At 42.3% G+C, this 23,254-nt stretch overlaps 3 protein-coding genes across 5 annotated transcripts; 1 reads left to right on the forward strand and 2 right to left on the reverse strand.

Annotated features, from left to right (window-relative positions):
* Window positions 1-521: 521 nt before the first annotated feature.
* ZNF593 (zinc finger protein 593) lies at window positions 522-4,098 on the reverse strand. The gene is made up of 3 exons (XM_087727068.1): window positions 3,861-4,098; window positions 1,575-1,637; window positions 522-1,098 (listed from the first exon to the last, which is right to left on the reverse strand). Exons 1-3 carry the CDS (start codon window positions 4,055-4,057, stop codon window positions 966-968), a joined length of 393 nt encoding a protein of 130 aa, XP_087583194.1. The 5' UTR covers window positions 4,058-4,098; the 3' UTR covers window positions 522-965.
* On the forward strand, window positions 4,098-18,479 carry CUNH1orf232 (chromosome unknown C1orf232 homolog). 3 transcript variants are annotated; one of them, XM_087727067.1, is made up of 6 exons: window positions 4,098-5,522; window positions 8,484-8,608; window positions 9,384-9,470; window positions 10,938-11,035; window positions 14,791-15,115; window positions 18,055-18,479. In XM_087727067.1, the coding sequence occupies exons 2-5, from the start codon at window positions 8,522-8,524 to the stop codon at window positions 15,086-15,088; spliced, it is 570 nt and encodes a 189-aa protein (XP_087583193.1). In that variant the 5' UTR covers window positions 4,098-5,522; window positions 8,484-8,521; the 3' UTR covers window positions 15,089-15,115; window positions 18,055-18,479. The 3 variants fall into 3 exon arrangements, 2 of the variants coding, with proteins under 2 accessions (XP_087583193.1, XP_087583192.1); XR_015698268.1 differs by lacking the exon at window positions 4,098-5,522 and having other exon boundaries at window positions 7,592-8,608; window positions 18,055-18,208; window positions 18,296-18,479; XM_087727066.1 differs by lacking the exon at window positions 4,098-5,522 and having other exon boundaries at window positions 7,592-8,608.
* Window positions 18,480-19,277: 798 nt separating this feature from the next.
* Window positions 19,278-22,689, reverse strand: FAM110D (family with sequence similarity 110 member D). Its single transcript, XM_014054516.2, has 2 exons — window positions 22,492-22,689; window positions 19,278-22,387 (listed from the first exon to the last, which is right to left on the reverse strand). Exon 2 carries the CDS (start codon window positions 22,328-22,330, stop codon window positions 21,287-21,289), a length of 1,044 nt encoding a protein of 347 aa, XP_013909991.2. The 5' UTR covers window positions 22,331-22,387; window positions 22,492-22,689; the 3' UTR covers window positions 19,278-21,286.
* Between the last annotated feature and the right edge of the window lie 565 nt (window positions 22,690-23,254).

Below are 23,254 nucleotides of genomic sequence, written 5' to 3' on the forward strand. Positions count from 1 at the left end.
CTCAAACCCCCAAAAAGGTCAAAATGGATTCAGTTGCTCCTCTTCTTACAAGTTACAGAAAACATTCTTCAACACACATTCAAATCAAACCCCCAAAGCAAAATAGGCAAGGATTAGCCAACCAGATTGTCAGCTCATTTATTAAGTGGGCTCAATGGAAGAGTGGAACATTAAGAGCGGAAAGCTGAAAGTGTACAGTAACATTTAAAACCATTGTAAGAGAGAATCAAAAACAAGTTCATTGGAGCAGGGTGGCTCCTGCCTCTGTCTTGCTGCTGAAAATGTCTTTTTCTCCATCCAAGAAGGTTGATCTTTCTCATCTGTATATACCGTATTTCCTGGACTATAAGACGCACCATAGTTTTGAAGAGGTAAATTTAAAAAAAAGTTTTTGCACTCTGCAGACTTCTCAAACCCTCTGCACACCTCGTTTTTTGCCAAAAAAAAAAGGGGGGGGTGAGGCTGTAGAGCTTTGGGGGAATTGTAAAATGCTCCTAGGGGCTGGGGGGGGGAGAGAATGAGCAAAAATGGGCCATTTTTTGCAAAAAAAATGGGGGCATGCAGAGCTTTGGGATGCTTGTAGTGTGCTCCTAGGGGCTGCCCCCCCCCCCCAAATGAGCAAAAATGGCCCATTTTTGCTCGATTTTACCCTCCCTAGCTCCCAGGAGCACTTTATAAGCCTCCCAAACCCTCTGCACAACCATTTTTGCAAAGGGGGCAGGGTTTCAGGAAGCCAAAAATGCTCTATTCAGTTTATGTCAGATTTTCACCCTCTTTTTTGGGGGAAAAAGGTGCGTCTTATACTCTGAAAAATATGGTACATTTTAGTATAAATACTGCAACATACTGAAATAAATAGTACAACTTTGAAAATAGCATACACCAAACCATCTAATTATACCAATGCTTTCACTATCTTAGTTATCTCCAGATTTTTCAGATGGGGAAAAAATAGTCCTTGTGCCTTAGCTGGATTCATCCATCTCATCAAGAGGTTGTGTGTGGACTTCAATTTTCTTGGGAGGAATGTAAGATCCCATTCCAGCAGCCCTCTCAGCTTCCTCTTGGGTGTAGGGCTCCTCACTTAGCTGTTTCAGTCTTTAAAAAAAAACAGAAACAAATCGAAAAGTTTTGCAAATACTGATATGAGCCACGGTAGCGCAGTGGTTAGAATGCAGTACTGCAGACTACTTCTGCTGATCACCAGCTGCCAGCAGTTTGGCAGATCGAATTTCACCAGGCTTAAGGTTGACTCAGCCTTCCGTCCTTCTGAGGTTGGTATAAGGAGGAGCCAGACTCTTGGGGGCAACAGGCTGACTCTGTAAACCGCTTAGAGAGTAAAGCACTGTGAAGCGGTATGTAAGTCTAAGTGCTATTGATATTGCTATATGCCAGTTGATGAAGGACACAAAATCTGAATGGAATCCCATCTTCTTTGCCACTGGCAAACATTTTGATGATATGTTTGCTAGATAAATGTGACAGGCAGGCCGTTCAGAAGAGAGTTCAGGTTCAACAAAATGGACTGATAATAGGTACCCACCCCCACTACCCAATTAAATGAAGTTAATTACCTCTTTTTGTGAACTTTTGATCTGAAATGATCCTTCATACTTTTTAAGTCAATGAAGTATCGCCTAAGAAGAAAGAAGAAACAAGCAAACTGTAAACTGATGGGAAGCCAGTTGGGCCTAGTGATTAAGCTGTTGGGCTATGGGCAGGGAAAGCTGAATTCTAGTCTTTAGGAGTAAACAATACCCCAATCAAGGAACTGCCACACAAACAAACAATAAACAGCCCAATCAAAGGACCTCCATCACTCGCACCAACACTGACAAGGCAAGCCATTAGAACAGGGGTAGTCAATCTTTTTATACCTACCACTCACTTTTGTATCTCTATCTCCGCTCACCGGTTCCACAGTAATGGTGATTTATAAAGTAGGGAAGTAACTTTACTTTATAAAATTTATAAAGCAGAGTTACAGCAAACCCCTACCACCCACCATGAAAGCTGGAACACCCACTAGTGGGCGGTAGGGACCAGATTGACTACCACTGCATTAGAAGATAAAATGAGAGCAAACTCCATTGCCTACTAGCTCTGATAATGTTACCTAGTTTGGGTAATGGAATGTCTGCCAATATCAAACAACACTAAGGACCCCTCGGGCTAGTCTTTCTTTAGTGCATGACTTTGGGCCACACTCTTTTAGCTACAGGAAGAAGGCAAGGACGAGACATTTTTGAAAAATGCTGCTTTTAATACCTGCATTAAGTTGTGAGGAGTGAAGGCTGGTTTGAAAATAGTGAATCAATCAATATCCCAGGATACATTTTGCTCCAATGCGGTTACTAGCCAGTTAGGCCAAAGATAACTACAGACCACTCCTTGAGATTTCACTTTCTAAAATGTTCTCATCTTCTCAAGGGCAGACTCTGTTTATAGATAAACAGGGAAAAGTGCACTCTGCTTGGAATACTGGTAGTTCCATTCCCTACCACTAACATCGAAACCTAACGTCAAAGTTGCATCAGCAAATGTTTTTAATAATATCTAACACTAACCCATTTTCACCACTGATGTTTAAATCTTGGGTTTCAGATCCAAACTAACAAACCTAGATTGGAAAGAACCCCAGACAGCATTAAATGTAGTTAAGATTTGTGCCAGTAAACTGTTCAAATCAGGTTAGAGCTGTAGGCACTCAGAGTCCGCACAATAGGAGGATGTAGTAGTAGTATGCATTATTGAGTTATTTAGAAAAATTAAAGGATAAAAATCTAAAAGAATGCATGAGAATAAAATTTTCTCTGAGATTGGAAGGAGCTGTTTGAAAGTAGTAAAAAATGATGGGTGACTTGCCTCTGACCTCTTTCTCAAATTTAGGCTCATTGGATTGGCTGAGTAGCAGAAAAACCAAATTAATTTGCAGACTTAACCCCTTTTGAACCTTAAAAGAGAACTGTGCTACTGGACTATCATAAGCTGTTCTCCATTACATGCCCTTCCCTAAAATGGAAATAATGAGCTGTACGTGATTATCAAATAAAAAATTTAAAATAATGATTAGATTTGGGCTGCAGTTTAAGAAACAACTTCACTTATCTTTTCTCTCCTTCCACACCCCAAAAATTGAAAGGAAACGTAAGAGTCCGACTTCATCTTTGCTCCCTTTGTCTACAATTAAGACTCCAGGTTTGGACTGCAAAAATCTGGATGGGACGGCAAAAATAATGCAGAAATCGCTGGTTCTTTCTTACCACTTAGCAACTGCCTAAGTGTTGAGGGGAGGTGTTATTTTTTTTGCATCCTAAATTTTTAAAACCCATAAAATAGGACTTATTCAGCCCTTTCTTTGAAAAAGGAAAAAAAAAACAGCTTTTTTAAAGCTTTCCTGTATGCATTCTGCAGTTAAAATCTTACATTTTGATAGGCAACTCTCATTTATGTCTAAAAGTAGCATTTTTCAAAATTGGCTACTTAAAGCCAAGAACCTTAACTCCCAGAATTCCCCAAACAACATGCTAGCTGGGGAATTTTGGGAGAAGTCCACCTATCTTACGATAGTCAAAAGTTGAGAAACACTGGCTTTTAAAGCAGGGGTCTCCAAACATTGGCGACTTGTGGATTTCAACTCCCAGAATTCCCCAGGCTGGCTGGGGAATTCTGGGAGTTGAAGTCCACAAGTCTTAAAAGTTGCAGAGTTTGGAGACTTTTGCCTTAAAGGCACATACAGTTTTCTATCCCACAACCGAAGAAGTTGGTCGGGTCTAATTCTTATCTCTATATGCAAGGGGTATTCCACGGGGACCAATCCCTTCTCTCCCCCTTCCCCCCGCCTTTCTCTCTTGACGCACGCGCAATGCAGGCAGTAGTGCTGGGCATTGCCAGGCAGGTCGGGATCCAGCTCTTGGCGCAGCAGCTTCGTCGCGTTCTCAGGCAACATGTCGTGGTGGATCTGATCCAGATCTCGCCGCCGCCGCTTCGTTTTCCACTGGCGGGCCAAGGAATGCGTCTTATGCGAACCCGTTCGACGGGAGGACTTGGGAGCCATGTTCCAATTCCGAACCTCGCCGGAGAGAGAGAAAGAGAGGGGGGGGGAAGGAAGCTTCACTTCCGCTTCCGCTAGGCGCGCGTGACGTCATCTCATGGCGCTATCCCCTGAGCGTTTCCCAATTGATTTGAATATGAATGAGATGAAGTGCCATAGCCAATCGTGGTTATGAATGAAATGATCAATGGAAGCGCCAAGGAAACATAACTCTATGAATATATTTCTGGATATTTAATATGTATCTTCAATTTGGGGAGTTGAAGTGCACATATCTTAAAGTTGCGGAATTTGAAAAACACTGAATTATCCTAACATCAAATATTAATTGCCCTCATTTACAAAGATACAAAAGTTTGCAATTACGGTAAATCAAATTTAGGGGATAGCTGTTATGGTTGATTAACAAACAAGCAACATGACCTGAAATTCATTAAAGGACTTTTCAAATCATCCAAGCATACTTATTTGTTGAATTTATAGCATGTATGTATTTCTGCTACAGAATGACATTCGAAGCTGCTGGCAATTGCATAATAAATTTATTTAACATAGTGGTGTAATTGGGAATATTGGTGTGATCCTAAACATAAAAGTGCCATCTTGGCTTTAGTGATGGCATCTGTGTGTGGTTTCCTTGGTAAAAATCATGGCTTTGCATTGTCTTTTCCCAGGATATTTTAATATGCACCCTCTTCTTCCAGTGCTGGAGTATTTCCATAGCACAAGCATCTCCAAATTCCTCATTAAACTATTTGAAGCCCACTTATAATTGTTCACTTTTTTAGATTCAGAATACATGATGTGGAAAATATCCTAGAGGTAATCTGTTCCAATGTCTTGTTCAGGGCAATAATCCATTACTAACCCCTGAAGTTCCATTGTTTCCAACAGAAGAAGGCAAGGAAGAATATTCAATCAGCATCCTGTCCAAAAAACCACTACCAAAAATCTCACCTCTGTTCTACATAAAAAGATCTGTCTCTAATTCCTCCATTCATTTATCAATAGATATGTCTGGGTGCCTTTCTGAGGGTTTAGTGCATTTATTACATTTATATCGTTTTCACCTTTTGTTCATTGGTTGTTTCAAAAATGTTATTTTTTAAACTGATACTAGGTAGATTTTTTTTTAGTTCTGTTGTTTGTTAAACTTCCTGTTCCTTATTGTAACACTTCTGTTGTTAGCAACTATATATTGTATGTAATGCAATGCAGGGTTTTGTTAAAAAAATAAAACTAATACAGTTTCAGTCTATTTCCTAATCTGATTTGCAGGTCTGAATCTACCATTCTTTGAAAAGAAAAGCCATCTTTCAACGACTTGCCAATTCTTTAGCCTTTCTTGGAATTCCACTTTAAACCTTTAAGATGAACATAACTAGAATGTAATTGCATCCCATTAAAAGGCTGTGCTGCACTTTACATCTTAATGCTGAGTCACAAAAAGTGACCCTTTGGATCTAAGGTACTGCTGTGGTTTTTGTGTGTGTGAGCGTGCACTTTCCTGCTATCCAGCTGATCCTCTGTTTCATTCAAAGGTCATTACATTGTATTGCTCTACATTTCTCTTGCTTTCAAAGTTGATCATAATATTCTGTTTCCTGTTCTATAATGTTAATACATAACAAGCATACATGAACACTACCTTATGTTATAGCAGGTGACAATTCTCTGGGAAAGGAGTCTGCATGTCAGAGTCATGAAAGATGATCTAACTGCAAAATTATGAGTAGCATTTCCATTTTGGGTGTAATGATGAAAAGAATTCTTGGGAGATTTAGGCTTAATGGCCTTGGATCTTCTTGATTCAAATCTGCAACAAAACCCCACTCATTATCCCAACCCACATTTTTTAAACCCACATTTTTTAAAGTACTAATAAAAAATCTCCATGGTATACAAAAAGATAAAAACAACTTGTATGGGAAAATATATTTTTCCTTCTTAAGAATCTATAAATTTTAGCTATTTGAATAATCCAAACATTATAAATAATACTATTAGATTAGTTACAGGCTGCAAACAATGGGGTGTAATGCATCAACTCAAGATGTGACATTTTGACCCCTCTTTGGGTGAGTGAACTTAAAATTATTTATTAATAGATTTGCATGAATACTTAAATCTAGTAGCTTTTTATGCCCTACGTTTCCATCAAATCAATAGCTTGCCACGGGTTGACTAGCCTGACTGTTTATCCCTATGGGAGAAGTGGATAGCTTTCTAAGCTGGAGTACAGCATACACATGTGCTCATATGGTCTCCAGTGGTTGAGTTATATATGGCAGTATGCAATGAAGGGGTAGTACTCTGGTTTTGGGGTGATTTGGGACAGAGGATAGATTGAGAAGAAAGTCTTCTCACACATCAGTTCATTAGAAAAATAATTGTTTTCTCTTCCCCATCTCCAAACAAGCATCAGAATTTCTCAATGCTGTGATTTCCAGTGTTCCTGGTGTCCTTTGAGCCACAGTCACCCTCATCGAATGACATGAGTAGATAAATTGATTCCAAGTTTAAGTTTGGGTGTCAGACCTGGGCCTTCAGACCTGCCACATTTTCTACTGTGGGAAAATGGGAGGCGGGATTATATGGAGTATGGGAGAGATATAGTCAAAATAACATTCCTTTCTCAGAGAGTCAAGGTCACCTTGCATGGCAGCTGTGATGAGGTGACTGGGAGGCATCTCCCGTTTGGACGGTGCCTGATTGGGTCATGTGATGGACAGGTGGGTGCTGGGCAGGGACTTGAACTTTCTTTTGGATGGGGAAAACCTGGAAACTTTCAGATTCGGGTTTTCCCAGATGTGCCTATGTGACATCTCTAATAAAATGGAATTTTGAGGAACCTCAAGCCTCGGAGTCTTCTTTCATTGGAGGGTGTTATTTGGAACCCGGGCAAAATTCACTTGACAACTCTTGGATCTAAATACACTTCCCAATAGACTTCAGTTTTGTGAGAAGCCCATTTTTGATGTAGAATGGCTATGAGAAGCATAGCACAAATGAGGCTATGGCATTCGCATATGGTTGTCAGCACAAGACAAAGGAATAGCTAGTTCGTTAGCAATTTGTTATCAAGTTGCTGCACCAGGCTGAGAAATAATAAGACGTTTACTGATATGGAAAGGCAGTGGACAGGCATTTGTCATTAGCTAAGGGGAGAAGGGCCCCAGCAGAAGCAAATTGGGTGATGGAAAGAGAACACCTCCCTGTCTTCTTTTCAACAGTTAAAGGTTGGTTCCCACTCGCACATATGTGCTACTCATTCCTGACTCAAGAGGGCGGTGCTCATCTCCGTTTCAAAGCCGAAGAGCCAGCGCTCTCCAAAGGCGTCTCCATGGTCATGTGGCCGGCTTGACTAAACGCCGAAGGCACATGGAATGCTGTTATCTTCCCACCAAAGTGGTTCCTATTTTCCTACTGTATTTTTACATGCTTTTGAACTGCTAGGTTGGCAGAAGCTGGGACAAGTCACGGGAGCTCACTCCGTTATGCAGCACTAGGAATTCGAACCACCAAACTGCCGATCTTTCTTATCCACAAGCTCAGCGTCTTAGCCACTGAGCCACTGCGTCCCTTCGTTAGAGCATAATCTGGACAGGGACAGGCAACCCAGCTTCCTTGCAGGTTTTAAAACACTATTTGGACCTTTGGTAGAGTGGGGAGGAGAGTTTGGCATTCTGCCTAAAGCAGAAACTAAATCCAGGAAGGAGAAGATGCCGGTCTGCAAGGCTATCAGCCCTACAAAATAATTTATCTGTCAGCAGCTATTTTAAGCCTGCTGCCCAGCTCCGACATTCCGAAGCCTGTTCTTGCCGGAGATCAGTTACAGGGTGCAGACAATGGGGTGTAAAGCAGCAACTTAGGAACGCTTTCCTTTACAATTTCCTTGTGATTCCAAAGTGGAGAAACAGTCATCTTGGGATAAGGGAACTTTTGAAGTGGCACATTCTGAAGATAAGGGGGATTGCTACATAAAAAAGGGTGTTTGCCCATAAAGAAAAGTTTAATGGACAAGGGTAGGCTAGAAGGATTAATTTTCCACGTGTGAAATGAAGAAGACAACCATATTTTTTGCAGAACTTATCTGGGGGAGTGGGGTAAGGTGGGTTGCCTGGTTTTTTCCAAGAGCTGTCATCCATTATTATTCTGGGTCAGCCATGTATCTGATTCTACTTTATTCTTTGAGATGAATGCTGAATGCTTCTGAATTGTTAATGAAGACACCAGATCTAAGGAGGAGGCAGCTAGAAACAGGTGTGAAGTAGCAGGACACACTAGCTTCTAGCTGAGCTACTGATACCCCGCAGGGAGCCTCCAAAGCAGCTGAGTGCCATGCACAATGGCCACTGGAACTTAACTTGCCTAGCACTTGACGCAAAAACTGAAAAAGGAAGTGTAAAGCTTGAAGCTTCTCTTGCAGAAACCAAGACCACAAAAGCTGAACTGGCTGTTGCAACAATGACTCAGGGATTCTGGAGAGCCTACAAGACAAAAGTAATGCAAGCCCTTGGTGGAGAGCTCCAGGAAGAGGATCTCCAAGATGAGGTAGAGCAATCCATGATCAAACCTTTTCTTTTTCCTTGGTCATAGAACATGGGCTTTGTTAGCTTTCCCACCCATTCCAGGTGGATGGACCTTCGCTCCTACTGTTTTTCAGCTGGCAAAGCCATTGGCAAAAATTCTGGGGGTTAAAGGTCACACATCTGGAAGGCAATGGGGAATAGAGTAGAGTAGAACAGAGTAGAATAGAACAGAACAAAGAATAGAGTAGAACAAAGAATAGAATAGAATAGAATAGAATAGAATAGAATAGAATAGAATAGAATAGAATAGAATAGAATAGAATAGAATAGAATAACAGAGTTGGACGGGACCTTGGAGGTCTTCTAGTCTTTGGGATGGGGGAAGGAAGGTGTTGAAAGATGATTTGCAACACTTCATTTTGCAGTTGCAGTTGCAGTTAGACTTATATACCACTTCATAGGGCTTTCAGCCCTCTTTAAGCAGTTTACAGAGTCAGCATATTGCCCCCAACAATCCGGCTCCTCATTTTACCCACCTCGGAAAGATGGAAGGCTGAGTCAACCCTGAGACGGTGAGATTTGAACAGCCGAACTGCAGAACTGCAGTCAGCTGAAGTAGCCTGCAGTGCTGCATTTAACCACTGCGCCACCTCGGCATTTCAAAATGGAGTAAGGCCGCTCAGCTGCCTTTATTCTGCTCTCTCTACTGCATGAAGCCACAGATTCCTGTAGAAGCAAAAGGCCACCATTGCCTATTCTTGCACCAACAATTCTCAAAAGTTGATTTCTTATTTCAGAGCGAGAATCCTCAGCTGGTGGAAACCACAGACTCCATAATGCTGTCAGAGGAGGGACTGAACTCCGTTTCTCAGTTGGCTCGGCGGGTAAGAACAGTCACTGTCCTCATCCAAAGAGCTAAAGCCTCTTTTAGATTTCTGAAGTTACGGTTGCATTACAGAAAAAATGGCTGTGCAACCTTTGAGGCCCAAACGAAAAGCAACTCGTGACTAAGGTTATGATCATGCTGGAATAAAATGGCTGGCTCAGCCTCTGAGAGGAGGGGAATTTGAGGAGAGGGGAATCTGTGAACTCGAAGTTTATCAGTAACAATAATGCATCAATATCTTTCCAAAGTCAGCAGGGCTTTCAAAAAGATTGTGCAGAAATATTTAAATTGTAAATGAAAAATTGCTAGCTGGGCAAATAAGAGATAGCCCCCCTATGGTGTGAAAATATATCAGTTTGAGCATGTTAGAAGAAGGAATAAGTGGATTTTCAGTGAAAATTAAGTGTTCATCCAAATGACAGGTAGTTAATTGAATTGGATTGGATTAGATACTTTATTTGGCCAAGTGTGTTTATACACATAAGGAATTTGCTTCCCGGTGCAGATTTGTATGGACATAAAGGACATTTCAGAACTGAAGCCATAAAATAAAGGGATGTCCCCTATTTGAAAAGAAACAGTATTGCAAATCTATTCAAAACATTAAAAGGCAGAGACATTGCAATGATTACAAAGGTGGATATTATCAGTGCCACGGTTTTCCCAGTTGTAACAGATTTTGTGATTGTTACATCATCAGAAAGGCAGAATGAAATAAACTGGATGCCTTTGAATTTGGGGTGCTGGAGAAAACTATTGAGAATACCTTGAATTGCAAAAAGAGGTCATTATTTAGTTAACCCAATGAAAGCACCAATAATGAAACAACCTGGAGCACATCATGCAAAAAGGCAAAAATCACTAAAGAACCCCGATGTCCCTTACTGAGTTTGATAGCCCCGGAGAACACGCTTTTTAAAATCTTGTTTTCAGAAGATCTTGGGGGACTTTGAGGCAAAAAAAAAAAAAAAGGAGGGATAGAGAAACCACTTTGTGGTCCAAAAAGGTCACCCACATCTGACCTAGAAATTATCCATCATCAAAGAGATTTCTACTCAGCCCAAAGAAAACGATTCCTCTCTTCTTGAGCATCCCAAAGCTTTTTCAAAAGGGAACTGGACTTCTTTGCTTTTTCATGGAAGAAATTTCACTTCTCATCCAAGAAACTTCTTCAATTCTGACATCTTCAAGGAAAAAGCAAGAAAGTTCTGTTGCCTTTTGAAAAAAGCACCTTTGGGACAACCCTAACCTGGGTGGCTGAGAATCTCCATATAGACTCTTACTGAGTAGTTGGGTTGAAAAGTTCCAGCACACCCTATCCATTACAAGTCCAGAAAGGAAAACCATCATACAAATGCTTGATTCAAAAGGAAATTCCATTGAGGAAAGGGCTCTGAAGTTTCTCTGAGGAAGCCTCTTACTAGGATGTCCACGAACAATCCAATTATCCGATTTTTGTATGTAGGTCCAGGGAGCTGGAGCCAAAGGCTGGAGGACCATGTCATCATTGTTCAGTCGGGAGGATGAAGATCAGTTGCTGGCTCCTGAAGCAGCTGCAGACCAGTAAGAGATATCTAACTAATTACAATTCTCAAATTGTCTTTTTAAAAAATAATTCATTCTATTTTATTTTGATTTGAACATCATCTTCCATTAAACAGTGTGTCGTCTGGGTACAAATATTTTGTGCAAATATTTTATACAATAACCATTACAATTTACAGCCATATTTATTATTTTATCTATTCTTAATACTAATATTAATATATACCATACCTAATACTATAATAATCATCTTCTTAATTTATTTAACTTTGTGAAAACATTTTCTCTATTTCACTCATCTGCTTTTTTCCACTTTTCATATTTATTCTGTAACCATTGGTAAAATAATTCCCATATGTTTTAATAATTGGATTGTTCTTTTTTTTAAATTTTAAGTGTTAACCTATTCATTTCTGCACATTCTAATATTTTCCTAATCACATTCTCATCCGTAGGAATCTCTTCATTTTTCCAATTTTGTGCAAATACAATCCTATTTCTCAAATTGTCTGAATAGGGCAGATATACACCTTCATTCAATCACTTTTTATCCTCTTTGCTGTGATCTTCAACTTTCAGAACTTGTAAAATATGTGGACTTCGACTCCCACAATTCTCCAGTCAGCCAGACAAATATAAGAGAGTTGAAGTCCCCATATCTTAAAAGTTGTCAAGGTTGAGAAACACTGTTTTAGAGGGATAGCATATACACAGAACTATCCCTTTACCCAGAATGCCTGTTCATTTTTTATAGTCATAACAGGAACTTATGGAGGAGAACTCCTCCCTCCAAACGCAGAGCGCCCCAGATTCTGAAAAAAAAAACACCAAAAAAATCACCATCAATCAATTCACATTCTTGGCACTTCATTAAAAGCCACAAACTACCCTGAGTGCTTCACTTCCTTATGTTTTTCTGATATGAGCTGTTCTTGGCTACAGTTGGCAGAGAAAGCTATTGTTGCCCAAAGAATCAGGAAGGAAATGCACTGGGCCTTCAACTTCCTTATTTTTGTCTAGAAATAAGTGTTAGTGTTTTGTTTTCTAGTCACGCCCACCTTGCAAAACCAGATTCATGTTAAGGAATGTTGGCTTGGTTTTGGTCCCATTGTGGTTGATGGTTTTGCATCCTTTTGTAATTACGTTCAAATATGAGCCCACCCTTGGGATACTGCATTCAGTTCTGGTCACCATGATATAAAAAAAGATGTTGAGACCCTAGACAAAGTGTAGAGAAGAGCAACAAAGATGGTAAGGAGTCTGGAGGCTAAATATGTACAATGAATGATTTAAGGGAATTAGGTACGTCTAGTCTAACAAAGAGAAGGACTAGGGGTGATATTATAGCAGTATTTAAGGGGCTGTCACAGAGAAGAGGGAGTTAACATTCTCCAAAGCACTTGAAAGCAAGCCAAGAAATAACAGAGAGAAGAACATTAAAGAGAGAGTCAACCTAGAATTAAGGAGAGGTTTCCTGACAGTGAGAACAATCAATCAGTGGAATGGCTTATTTCTGAAAGTTGGGAGAGCTCCATCATTGGAACAGTGGTGAAATTCAGTAGCTTCTGGCAGGTTCTGGAGAACCGGTAGCAGAAATTTTGAGCAGTTTGGAGAACCAGCAAATACCATCTCTGGCTGGCCCCAGGAGTAGGGAGGGAATATGGATTTTGCAGTATCCTTCCCCTGCCACACCCACCAAGCCACGCCCACAGAACCAGTAGTAAAAAAAAATTAATTTCACCACTGCATTGAAAGAAGAGACTGGATAGCCATTTGTCCAGAATGATATAGGATCTCCTGCTTGAACAGGGGATGGACTAGAAGATCTCCAAGGTCCATTTCAACCTATTATTCTATATATGGGTATAACCCTACTGGTGCCCATCATAACAGGGTCCCTGCAAAGTAATTGCAAATATTCCTTGTTCTCTCTCTTTGCCTAGCTAGAATAAGTCAGCTGTTCCTTTTGGCCTTCTGCCCTCCAGTGGGCAGATAAAATGTGGCACACTGTGGTTGAATGGAGTCTTCAGCCTCCAAGTCATTCATTCATTCATTCATTCATTCATTCATTCATTCATTCATTCATTCATTCGTATTTATTATAGTTGCTCAACTCCAATGGAGGTTTAAACTAAACCTTCAAGCTATACAAAAACTCTAGAAAATATGGTCTTTATTTTTATGGTATCTATTAGCCTCCATTCATCATTTTAAAAGCTCAAATGAGATTAAAAGGGTAAAAACTGCAATTATTAAATCTATGAAAGCAAAGCAATATCAGATACAACAGTGAAGACCTAACTGGGAAAAGTGCTCTTTAGGGAAATTACTAAGTGGGCATACAAAACTCACAAGTGGCAACAGCATAAGAAAAGAGAGATACGTATCTACTATCAGAAAGATCTTCCTTTGCACACCGTACTATAACCACACTCACAGGTAGGTTGCCAAACATGCCAAGTTCCAGATGTGGGCCAGATTGTACTGCATCGGCCTTACATTCTTTAGGATTGGTATGTACTAATGTTAATGCAAGGCTTTTTTGGATTAAGATCACATTTCCAGATAGTTTCCCACTTAACTCAATAGATGTTTTTTTTACTATACATTCCATCTATGATAGCTATTAAAGGTATGTCTAGTTTAATGAAAAGAAGGACTAGGGGAGACATGATAGCAGTGTTCCAATATCTCAGGGGCTGCCACAAAGAAGAGGGAGTCAAGCTATTCTCTAGGGCACCTGAGGGCAGAACAAGAAACAATGGGTGGAAACTAATCAAGGAGAGAAGCAACTTAGAACTAAGGAGAATTTTCCTGACAGTTAGAACAATTAATCAGTGGAACAACTTGCCTCCAGAAGTTGTGAATGCTCCAACACTTGAAGTCTTTAAGAAGATGTTGGATAGCCATTTGTCTGAAATGTTATAGGGTTTCCTGCCTAGGCAGGGGGTTGGACTAGAAGACCTCCAAGGTCCCTTCCAACTCTGCTATTGTATTGATGCTTTTATAGCTTAAATAAGCCTCTCATCTGAAACCAAACCAATTACTACAATATTGTTTTAGGGAAGATCAGAGAATATATTTTATATGAGAAACATCCATTTCGGTTTCCATTACTCTTGGGAAGGGCTGGAAAAGACTTATGTCTGAAATTCTGGTGATCCATTTCCACTTGGCCAAGAACTGGAGATGAGCTGCATGCCCTCGCCTAGGGGTCACCAACTTTTTGGACCTCAGGAACCACTACATTCATAATTTAAAATCCTGTGGACCACTAATATGATTTTTTAAAAAATAATAATATTTAGTGCAATATAAAAAATGCAAATAATTTTTATGCGGACCACCAAAATTTTCTTGCAGACCACCGCTGCCCTAGCCTACAGTCAGGCCAGAGGTAGGTTCCTACCGGTTCGGACTGGTTCGGCCGAGTAGGTAATAATTTGGCCGGCCACGCCCCCGAACTGCCTTCTTGTTTTTTACTATTGCACATGCGCACATAGTGTGCATCAAGCATGCCCGTGCCCGAAGCACATCTCTGACTGAACCAGCAGTAACAGAAGCTGGGACCCACTCCTGAGTCAGGCACAACTGCCAGGAGAATCTTTAACTGTAGCTTTGCTTCCAACTAAGAGCAAATTGAAAATTTGGCTTGGCCATAAGCAGCTTCTTGTGCTTCCGGTTTTATTCTTAGAATTTGGGGGATCTATATTAACACATTGTCCAATGTAGCTTTAATGCCCCTCCTTTCCTAAATTCTTTTCTCCTTTCAGTCCTCTAGCTGCAAAACCAGCAGAAGAAGAAGCTGAGAAGAAGGCTGCTGGCCTCTGGGATGTCTTTGCTACTAAGTGGCAGCAAACTTCAGCTCTGGAAAAATTGACTGCCAAGGTGGACTCCAGCGAAGAAAAGGTGGAGGGCAGTGGGGGTTCTGGGGTGATGCCAGCTGAGGAAGTCAATGACCTTGGCCACGACAATGACCTCCGAGAGGCTGAAGGTGTGGCCTTCAAGTGGAGCTTCGTAACCAACAAACTGGCTGAGTTGAAGAACAAGAATATTCCCAAAAGTAACTAGGACAGACACAGAAATGGAGGACTTTGAGTGAGTGATCCTTTCTCAGTGATAACAATATATTTTATTATTTCCCAACAGCTTCCTGAAAAAACAGCATTGGGCTTAATGTGAAATATTCAGTTCCAGATATGGGCATTGTTTAGGATGATAACTTTATGAAGCCTTCCCAGAGTGTGTGACTCTGATGCCTTCATTCCATTTCTCTCATTTTCTCCTTAGAAGATGGTTCTTAGACTAATTAGATTAATGGACATTTAGGAAAATCTCCCTTGCCAGAGACTGTGGCCTATTAAAAAAATGAGCATCTCCTTCTCTCTTTCCACATTCACCTACTTTGACTTTCTAAGAAAGCTGCTGTCGCAGGACAATTAATCCAAGAGTCCAATCTATAGCGGTCTACAAGCTGATTCTCTGATAATTTTCTGCAATTGTTAGACTTGGATGGAGATGTACTGACCTAGGCTTCCCCAAACCACGAAAGTCAGAAAATTGGGAAAGGAACATTCTGGGAAAGTGATTGTTTTGGACCAGAAAGTTCTGACCGAGGCTTCCCAAGAGCATGAAGCAAACTTCTTGTCCCAACAAAAAACACTTTTTATTAAGTTACTGTGAATTCTGCTCACTCAAATCCAGCAAAGTCTTTCAAGGGAGGATCTACAGTCACAGACTTCATCGAGCTTGGAGAGCTGCCAGGCCAATGTCTGCAAAACTTGGGAAGGAGTCTCGGAGAGTCAGGAACCAATTAAGTAGAATGTAGAATGTAGAAGTTTATTTATATGCCGCCCTTTTCCCTGGGGGGACTCAGGGCGGCTCACAACCCAAAGGGGAGGGGGAGACAAACTTTTAACATATAAGACAATACATAATTAAAAAACACAACATTCATACCATTCGGGCGGGTTACAGTCTTAGCCCCAGGCCTGACGGGATAGCCAGATTCTGAGGGCTGTGCGGAAGGTCTGGAGGGTGGTGAGGGTACGAATCTCCACGGGGAGATCGTTCCACAGGGTCGGAGCTGCCACCAAGAAGGCTCTCCTCCGCGTAGTTGCCAGTCGGCATTGACCGGCAGATGGAACTCGGAGGAGGCCTAATCGATGAGATCTAATAGGTCGTGTGGAGGTAATTGGCAGTAGGCGGTCTCTCAAGTACTCAGATCCACTACCATGTAGGGCTTTATGGGTGACAAGTAGCACCTTGAAGCGCACCTTGAAGTGAACTAATTGTCTCCTGCAAACTCCATTCCCCTTTCGCTCCTCTTATATTTCCTCTAGGAGGGGCCATTCATTGTCCACCTGTGGCCTTATTCCCAAGTCGACCTCTGTTCTTTACTTGTTCCCTTCGTCTGGCAACTCTGCATATGCATATACTGGGAACGGGCTCCAGCTGTTCTTCTGCCCTGCTGATGTCTGACTCTAAAGGCAGCTGATAATTGGCATACGGCTCTGCCCCCCCCCCCTCTGCCTCCGACACAGAGCCCTCATCAGAGCCTTCCCCAGACTCCAGGACTGGCCCATGTTCCTCCCCAACCTCCTCACTGCCCGAATCTGCTGCCAGCTCCACTGGCTGCTGGCCAGGCCACAACAGGAGAAGTCCTCGATACAGATCCCTGCTGATTAGACCTGTGCAAGACCTATCTCACAGACTTACGATGATAAAATGAGAGAGCTCCATGCATGGAAATTCCAAACTCTTCTCACAAAGAAATGTTTGAGGCAAATGTTGTTGACCAACTGTAGTTAAACCTGTGCAGGGAACCACTTTCCAATAACTGATAAAGGCATTTGGAATTTGCCAAGGAGATCTCCAAGGTGCTTGGTGCTGGTGTTTGCAGTGCTGTTAGAGCCTGGAAATCCTGTTTTCCAAGTTTATTTATAGGATTTATGTGCTGCCCATCTCATCCAGAGCTGAAGTTCAATTCCTGGCACCTCAGCAAAGGCTGGAAAAGATCTGAAGCCCTGAAAAGCTGTTGTAAACAACAGAGAAGGTACCAAGCACCAAGGATTAAAGGCAGTTTGAGCTTAGGGAGTTTCCTTTATCCCTGTTGGACACAGTTATGAGGCAAAAGTGCATACCTTGTAGGCAAACAATGTCTCCAGTTCAATCGCTGGTATCTCTTAGCAGGGCTGGAGAAAAATACAGTGTAAAGTCCTGTTTTAAGGTGGGCTGGTTTGAAGATGATTTCAGATCATCCTCAAATCGGGAGGGGGAAGTATAATGGAAGACAAGTCCAAAATCAGGGTAAGATAGCTTTCTAGGTTCATAACCAGGGTGGGCTTCAAAAATTTCAGCAACGGCTTCTCTGCTCGGTTGCTGGGTGGGCGTGGTCAGAGTGGGTGTGGCCTAGTCGGCCTCCTGCACCACAGCAGGGAGGGAGCTTTTCTTGAGCCTCTGAGAGGGCAAAAACTGCCTACCCTGGGTTCTGGAGGACTTCTGTGAGGCCCATTTCCTTTCCTCCCTGAGCCTCTGCACGGGCTCTTCACTTACCTCGCATCCAAAAGGGCCGCGTGGAGACTCCTGGGGTGGGCGGGGCCAGCCAGAGTGGAGGTTCTTCAAACCAGCCATAACATTAGCTATAGGTTCTCCCAAACCCGTAGCAGGTCACCCCTGTATTATAACTTATAGAAGCTAGTAGTTTAGATAGACAAGTATTATAACCCTAAAATCTGTAAATAGATTAGCTAAATAGATTGGCTCATTTGGCTAAATATGTGGAATAAGAGTGAATCCAGGCTGCAAAACTAGAGTGTCCAAGATTCTGCTACGATCTTCACTTATTCCTGGCATCTCTATCTTACTGGACAAAATGTTTTTTCCTGTTGCAACACACATGGGCAACAGGTGACTTTCAGAAAGTATTTAGTCTCTAACCACTCAGCTCAAATCTTTGTGACTAATAGTGCAGTACGATGGGGGGGGGGGATAAAGCTTCAAGCATCTAATGAGATCCTTATCTTCTATGAACCAAGAATCATCAACAGAAAGATTGAAAGATTGACAACTCTATCTTATGGATCTCCACTCTCAAAATGTTCCTGTTAAAGCTGGCACCATTTTTAATGAAGGTAGTATCCCTGGATTCAAAGTGTTGGTTTGTCATGCTGTGTGTAAGACTGTCTACAGGTGAGTTCAATGGTTCTCTCTCTGCAGAACTTTCAGTCCACACACCAAGCAGACAACTACCTCATTAACACCATCATTTTCCTTCAGATCTTTGCTGATGACTATCATTGAAAACATCGCAATCTGTTAAGATGTTCCAGATACGTATCTAGTGTTTCACTGCTTGAGAAGAGGCTTCTGTTCAAACATGGTGTCCTCTGCTTCTCTTCCCCCTTCCCTGTCTGTCCCAAGAAATGTTGAAATTAAGTGTGTTGAAAATTAAATACTTTAATAGCCAGAAATAGCTTCAGATTGATCATTGCCTTTTATGTCATGGAAATATAAGTTCATAGATTTCATTGAGGGCCACATCAGGGTTGTATTTGACCTCGGGGGGGGGGGGGGAGAGTGGGCATGGCCAGAGTGGGCATGGACACTCAACATCACTCGTGTCGAGGGTGCCTGTGGTGGCCCAAGTGCTCTGCCAGAGAAAACAGGCTCCCGAGCTCCGTTTTTGGCTGGGACGGCATCCTGCAACCCTCTACTTTAAAGCAGGGTTAAAGCAGGGTTTCTAAAGGACAAGACATGTTCTACAGTGTCTTCGGCTCTTAAAAATGACCACATTTACACATTTTGAAATATAGGCTTGCAATTTATAAGGTTGGAGCTTCAATGGTTCATTTTAATGGAATCTTCTATGTTCACGGAATGGGCTAGAATAAATGTAGTTAAATGTAGGTTTTATATAAAAGGATTGTGATATATCTAGCTACCACAAGGCGGCAACAGATAGACTGTCATCCGAAATTAAAACCTTGTTAACTTTCTGCAGAACAGTAATACAGAGTTTGTCAAGCAGCATTCATCATGCGCAGGCTGTAATTTTTCCTGGACATTGGATGGAAAATATCAATTGTCTCAGAAGGCATATAAGATCTGTGCAAGCACAGCGTTTCTGAAATGAACCTTCAGTTATAAAGTCACCTTGCACAAGCGGATGCCATAATAATGTCTGAGATTTTGAGCATCCACCTTATAAGAGAGGAAGTGTTACCATTTATTTATTTGTTTTAAGAAATGTATACGGCTGCCCAACTTTAGCAGATGCAACTCATGGCAGTTCTACAAAGGATATTTAGACAGCTCACAAATCATCTCCACAACTTTACACCTGACTCTTTAGCAGGTGTGATGTTTGTTGGTTTGTTTTTTGCAGCTCTGTTGTGAAATGATAAAATAAGCTCTGAAATCAGTTTTTCACTGGAAACTGAAACCTTGACAAGACCCCGGGGCAAGCCATTTCTCTACTGGCAGAATTCTTTGTCCTCCTTCCTTTCTCCTGGCTATTTATAAGGAGCCCTAGTGGCGCAATGCTTAAAGTGCAGTATTGCAGACAAACTTTGCCCACAGCCTGGAGTTTGATCCTGATGGGGGCTCAAGGTTGAGTCAACCTGCCAGAATGAGAATCCAGATTGTTGGGGACAATATGCAAACAATGTGTATATTCTAAACTCTCCAGAGAGCCCTGTAAAGCGCTATGGGGCGGTATATAAGCCTAAATGCTATTGCTGCTTGTTCTTCCACTGCTCTAATGGGTCCATAAAGGGTAAGGGTGGTTTTACAGCTTTGTATCCTCCCCCAGCAAAGGCAGACAAGTTTATCAACAATTTTTTTTTTAATTACAAACACTGGGAAGCAGAATCATCTTGCAGCACAATGAAGCAAGCCATACAGGCTTCGACAGAAAGGAAGAGCCAAGCACACTGGACGTGAACCAAGCTATCAGGAAAAAGAAACCTTGGATGATTCAAAAGAGAACTACATTCAGATAATTCTGCCAAGAGGAGTGGAAATTCTTTAGAGCTCAGCACTTTGTTAGAGGTCTAAATAAGCAGTGATTAGCAACCCAACCAGCCAATGTACACAGGGGTTGTTTGTTAGCAGGATATTGGGAAATATCTTTGCAACAACCTCGTAGAAAAGGTGCTAGTTGGTAAACCTAACGTTCCACTTTAAGAAACTTCATAGGTGAGTAGAGATTTGAACCCATCCTTCCTGTGTTCTATGCTGCATCACAATGCTCTCAACCAATGAGGAAAGAAAGGAAAACGTATTCATCTGCTCTGGATGGCAGCAAGAAATTTTAGTTCTTAATTTAGCCTGGAAACCAATGGTGGGTTTCAAATAATTTAACAACCGGTTCTCTGCCCTAATGATTTCTTCCAACAACCAGTTCACCAAACTGCTCAGAAACTTAACAACTGGTTCTCCTGGAGTGGTGCGAACCAGAGGTGGGTTGCTGCCGGTTCGGGTGAACCAGTAGTAGCGGTGGCAGGAGGCTCCGCCTGCCCGCCCGCCCGCTTCTGTGCATGCATAGAAGCGTCATGCACACAGAGGAGTGCACCTGAAGCGGCAGTAAAAAAAATGAGTAACCCACCTCAGGTGTGAACTGGCTGAATTCCACCACTGCTGGAAAATGTATCCTTATTGCCAAGGATATCTTTAGGGAATACTTTCCTATTTGAGGCCCTCCGCCCAGAGGTGGTATTCAGCCGGTTCTGATCAGTTCTGGCAAACTGGTAGTGGAAATTTGGAGTAGTTTGGAGAACCGGAAAATACTGCCTCTGGCTGGCCCCATCCCAAAACTATTCGCTGCCTCCCGAGTCCCAGATGATTGGCTGGGTCTTCTTCTGTTGCCCTGCATAGGAGAAGGGAGCTGGAAAGCAGGTTAGTGGGATGGGGGGGGGGAATGTAGATTTTGCAGTATCCTTCCCCTGCCACACCCACCAAGCCACGTGCACCAAGCCACACCCACAGAACTGGTAGTAAAATGTTTTGAATCCCATCACTGCCTCCGAATTTCAATTCTCAGAATTCTCAGTATGGTAATTAATCATTATTATGGAGCCATGACTGGGAAAAATTCAGCAAAAGTTCAAGACCAACTGGTTCTCAAAAGTATTCCTTTGACAAAGACATGTTTGGCGATATTCCCTGCTCTGTTTCCCATGGTGAGCCTTGCCACCCCACTCCAAAACAGTACTTTCCCCTTACACTTGAGATCAAGGGAGAGCCTTGGACGCCCAGACCCTTATGAGTTCATACTGTAGATTCTTTGGACCTTGTCTGGGCCCGCTGACAGCTGTAAAGCCATTTAATGACACGGGCGTTTCGCTCAACCACCGAGACAGATGCAGGCAGCTTGTCACTTGGGTCTTCAGCAGACAAGGGCTCCCCATTGAAGGAAAGTCCATCGTGTTCAGAACTAGCTGACCCAATGCAGAAGGAACCAGCTTCCCAACTGCCTGGTTTGAAGCTTTCGATTCCGAGCACCTCGACCAAATTCCGGTCCAAGCCACAGTAATTAAAGAACCGTTCTTTCTCTGAAAGAGGAAGAGAATAGCTCAGAGTCAGCTCTTTCTTGGCTTCTGTCTGGTAATGGCCTGAGGAAGGAAAGGGCTGGTCAACACTGAGATGAGAATCGGGCTGGGTTTTTTGACTAGGCTCAGGCTGACAACCCATGAATCGATCTGACATGTCCACTGAATGTGCAGTCCTTGCGTCCTCCTTCTCTGCAGGTACCCAAACCATGGAGTTCTCTTCTTGGGTCACTTCCAGATGTCCCTCTCCTAAAAGACTCCTTGAAGGAGAACAGTTATGAGGTCCATCTCTCAGTGGGCCCTGAAACAGCCACTTCATTAGGTTGTACCCTTTGCTGTTCTCCTTGTTGATCAGAGAACAGTCGCGTTTTTGCCGGTAGATGACAAGCGAGTCAGGCCTGAGTAGGCGCCTGCTACCCCCTCGCCGCGCGATGGGGGACTGAGGAGAAGCGGGCTGCTTCTTGGGTCTGAGGCCATCTTGGTCTGCGGTCAAGCCCTGAGGAAATTCACTCTGCTGGTGGAGGGTTAGGGGTCTCCTGCAGCATGGGGAGGACTGGGGTGTGTGGCTGAGCAGAATTGGCTCTTGACGGCTGTTGATCACTTGCCGAGACTTGACATATTTGGCTTTGTCAGCTTCCAGCCTCTCCACGGCACTCGGCGTCCGCCCACCGCTGCTCATCTCCAGCTGCTTACGCAAGTAGTCAGGCCCTCGTGTGAGCAGGCCCAGAGGGGAAAGTCCATCTCCTGGAGAAAGAGGCCTCATGCTGCATCCACCGTTTCAGATATTGTGCAATTTCCCAAAAACCAGGCTGTTTTTGGTCTGCAATAATTGCATAAACAGATTATGACTAACAGGTTAAAAGAATTGGCAGAATTTTGTCCAACACCATACCCTGGGGGGAAAAGGGTATATGGCTGTCCTACATGAAGCTTTAGCTACTCATCCACAATCTCTTCTGCAATGCTGGAAACCACTTGCTGACTTGTTTCTGTTTATTGGAATTCAGCCACGCTGCCAATGAAGAGTGAAATCTTTCAATGTAGGTAGAACACCGTTGGATGCTTGCCATTCCACGATGCTCCTAGAAGCAGAGAAGAAGATTAATGAGAGAATGCAGATACAGAATGGCATTTCCTATCATGTTATGATTCTTGCAAGATGAGAATTGCTGGGAAATTCAGACACAATTAATCAGCAGTGATTAATATTTTTATTTTTTTATCCAATGAAGTGAATGTTTGTTCAAGCGCTGACCTACCTTTTGGGAAACTCCAATGTTCCGGCTCAAAATGGATTGGCTGCAACAATGCCAAGTTGTAAAAAGTCTTAAAAGTAAAGGTAAAAGTTCCCCTCGCACATCTGTGCTAGTCATTCCTGACTCATCTCCGTTTCAAAGCCAAAGAGCCAGCGCTGTCTGAAGATGTCTCCATGGTCATGTGGCTGGCATAACTGACACAATCAATTCAACTTGTTTGATTAGTTCTGTGCAAGCTTGCCTATTATGTAACTCAGCTAATTTGGCCAGGTTAGGCTTTAATATACTATATGCTGAAAATGGATATATTCAGTGAGTTGAGTTTCCATAACGCAGGAAGCTACCCAAACCTAATCATAATCAAACTCAACATATTATGTAAATGCATCTAGTACATCTTAATAATAATAGGTAAAGGTAAAGGTTCCCTT

Source organism: Thamnophis sirtalis, unplaced genomic scaffold, assembly GCF_051295495.1.
Source record: "Thamnophis sirtalis isolate CommonGarterSnake01/CBP01778 unplaced genomic scaffold, rThaSir2_p1.2 scaffold_13, whole genome shotgun sequence".
Lineage (NCBI taxonomy): Eukaryota > Metazoa > Chordata > Lepidosauria > Squamata > Natricidae > Thamnophis > Thamnophis sirtalis.